The 3,112-nt window shown below is 42.7% G+C and overlaps 1 protein-coding gene across 2 annotated transcripts in view; it reads right to left on the bottom strand.

Annotated features, from left to right (window-relative positions):
- Window positions 1–381, bottom strand: part of cerk (ceramide kinase) — a 38,571-nt gene extending 38,190 nt beyond the window's left edge. For both annotated transcript variants that reach the window (XM_080761603.1, XM_080761604.1), the window contains exon 1: window positions 35–381. In XM_080761603.1, the coding sequence (XP_080617729.1) occupies window positions 35–236 (202 nt within the window). In that variant the 5' untranslated portion in view covers window positions 237–381. The remainder of the gene's footprint in view (window positions 1–34) is intronic.
- Window positions 382–3,112: the final 2,731 nt, after the last annotated feature.

Below are 3,112 nucleotides of genomic sequence, written 5' to 3'. Positions count from 1 at the left end.
CAATAACCATCACATCACACCAACAATAACTCACTGAGTTTGAACGGGAGGTGGAGTCCCCCGGAGAGCCGTCGCTTCTTGCCGGCGGACGGCGGCAGCTCCTTCCAGGACAGCGCTCCGCGGCTCAGGGTGACGGCGAAGACGCTGCTCTTCAGCTGCAGCTGAGACGATAGAAGCTTCGGCTGTTGTTGTGGCTGAGGTGTCTCCATCACAGACAGGCAGGCAGGCAGAGACATGGCTGGATGTTATCTCCTTCTCGACATGTCTTTGTTTTCTTTTCAGTGTGTGGGGTTTGTCAGAGGTGCCATATGGAGCAGCTAGCTGTACTAGTATAAAACAATGCTACGTACCGTTCGTTGACCGTTCACTTCACACACTCTCCAGGTCAGAATATTATTGGATAGCGGTTTCTCTCTCTTCATTCAGGATGTGGGACGGGCTTCTGAGGCAGAGGCTGTGCGTGTTGCGTCATCACGCTGTTTTTACTCGGGTTCCCTCCCACTCCGAGGGATTATCATCATCAATTGTTCTCTACTCTGGAAGAACAGACAATTATTTATTACAGTCACGTCACGTGATGCAAAGAATAAAATGTCGATATTTATTTAAGACTCTAATAGGTCCATATGAAAGGGGACAACACAACAAATATGCCTATACAATTACACAAACAAAACATTTCCAATTTTATATCAAGTGTATATTTGTGCGTCTTTAAATGTTCTTATTAATTGAAAATGGATGTTCGAGGACCCTGATGTAAACAAGTCAAGTGTTTTTTAATTTTTATAGGTGTATCCTCATAGCAGTTTTTGTATTGACTTGTGCTTTCGTTTGAAATGTAGCCTACCCAATCTCTGCCCATTCTACATAGCCTACTGTGAATGACAATCTATCAATTCAATAGCCTAGCCAACTTTACACCAGTGTAAAGTATAAGCTACTAAGTACATGTGCATGCACACACACACACACACACACACACACACACACACACACACCAACACACACACACACACACACACACACACGCACACACACACACACACACACACACACACACACACACACACACACACACACGTCGCTGACGTCAGAGGTGACAGATGAGAAGTCAGAGGTTAAGTGTAGAATAAACACAGCCCTTTGGTCATCATGTCTAACATGACATTGCACTATCAGTGATAGGCCACCAGTGGTGGAAGTGGAAGTGGAACTAGCCTACTCACAGTGTTAACTAACACAATAGACAAACAAACACAGCATGACTGCCTGTACACTAGTGCTGAATGAAGTAAAACTAAAAATACGTACTGCTTGAGAATGAGTTGATCTGTTATTGGATGCATAAGAGAACTGCATACAGCAAACAAGATACAGCACTATTAGGATTCAAGTGTCTATAGTCTATATACTCTTCATTTTAACTCGCATTTCAGGATTCGTTCCTAATATTCACATAAGAAATGGCGTACAAATATAATACAAGTACAATAGGTCTACCAATGCCAACTCCAAACAGCCCCAAAGACATGATGCCAGACCCCACTGATACCAAAAACAGAAATTAAGGAGGCAGATTGTTTTTGGCAATACATATTTTGTAGCCAGGAAGTGTGAAAGGCGGGGGGCACCCTTTTCTCAGACCAAGTGAGTGGTACTGTAAATTAATGAAAATGGCTATGCCAACTCCAAACAGCCCCAAATACATTTAATAACAGTGTGGACACTAAAGATTAGATTTGAGAAACAAATTGGATTTACCTGTAGCAGGCTGAACAAAGCCTGCGGTTAAAGGTAAAGGGTAAAAGTGATATTTTGTGGTTAAAACAAAAAGTTTTTTGTTAAAAGGTAAAAACACTATATTGTGATGATAGTAATCATTGCTAGAGACTCTATAGCAATGTTTTATTGTTTGTTCAATAACGGGTCTCCCTGTCTCTCCAGCTCTTTAATAAACAGAAACTACATTTTCAGGTAGGTGGCAAAAGGCCAGCAAATCAGGAGAAAGTAGCCATCCACTGCTGGACTTTTTGGTGTTGGTAGACTTGAGATGACGTCGGCTTTCTTTGTTATACACTGATTGGCTGAAGGGGTTGTCTGTCAACCAGAGTCAGACTTCGCATGCATGTACGGAAATGTGATTTATTTGAAGTGGCCGAAAAAAGGCTGAAAAGGTGGATCGAGCAAATCATAACATTTACTTATTGGGAGATCTAAAGTAGTAGTTCCCAAACCTTTTCATGTCAAGGACCCCCAAATTGACACAGCCCCCGCAGACCCCCATTTGAACAGATATTCCAAGGACCCCCATAAGAGAAGATTTCTACGGCTCTAGCAGTGATTGTCACCCCGTTTAATTTCAAGGACCCCCCAGTTTGACATGTATTAGGCTACGGGTCCCCATTTAATGGCATTTCTATCTATGGGAACCCCAATTCCTAATGTAAAATAAATGTTAATTTAACTCTGTACGAGTGTGTACAAATGGAACCAAAGGGTCGAGACGGGACGAGACGGTTTTTGCATTGGTGTGGTTGGTTTGGGCTTAAAGGTCAGAGGTCTTTTGACGATTGACCGTGAGCTTCAGTTCCTCAGGGATTCTCAGAGCCCTCTACCATATTGCCGAATTTCGTGAAGAATGGCATAGCACAGAACTGCCAAAACTGCTAAAAGGGCGGAATTCTTATGGAAATTATAAGGGGCCTTTGGACTTGACAATATAATAATAAAAATGTAAAAGAATCGAATATTCAAGCATTGAAGTACACATACTGTATCCCGCACGCACGTGCACAGTGCACACACACACGCATGCATGCACGCGTGCGCGTATTAACATTCTCATAATCACACTAATACAAAGTTCAGAACAACAAAACCGTTAGAGGTGAAGGCGTGCTCTACTCAGGGAGTCAAGTTGAGTCTCTGTAGCCGATGGGTGCAGATTCTTGAAGATCAATGGAAGAAGGGGAATATATCTGTGAGAAAGAATCTCTGTGAGACATACTCTAGTTTGAAACTCTGAGGAAGGCCAGCTGCTGCGTGCCGAAACGTGTTCGTTTCTCTAGGTGGACTACTGCTGCATGTGATTTCATGAAATAGCCTAAAG

Source organism: Protomyctophum bolini (genome assembly GCF_963924005.1).
Source record: "Protomyctophum bolini genome assembly, chromosome: 4".
Lineage (NCBI taxonomy): Eukaryota > Metazoa > Chordata > Actinopteri > Myctophiformes > Myctophidae > Protomyctophum > Protomyctophum bolini.
This window is presented reverse-complemented; position numbering and strand designations above follow the sequence as displayed.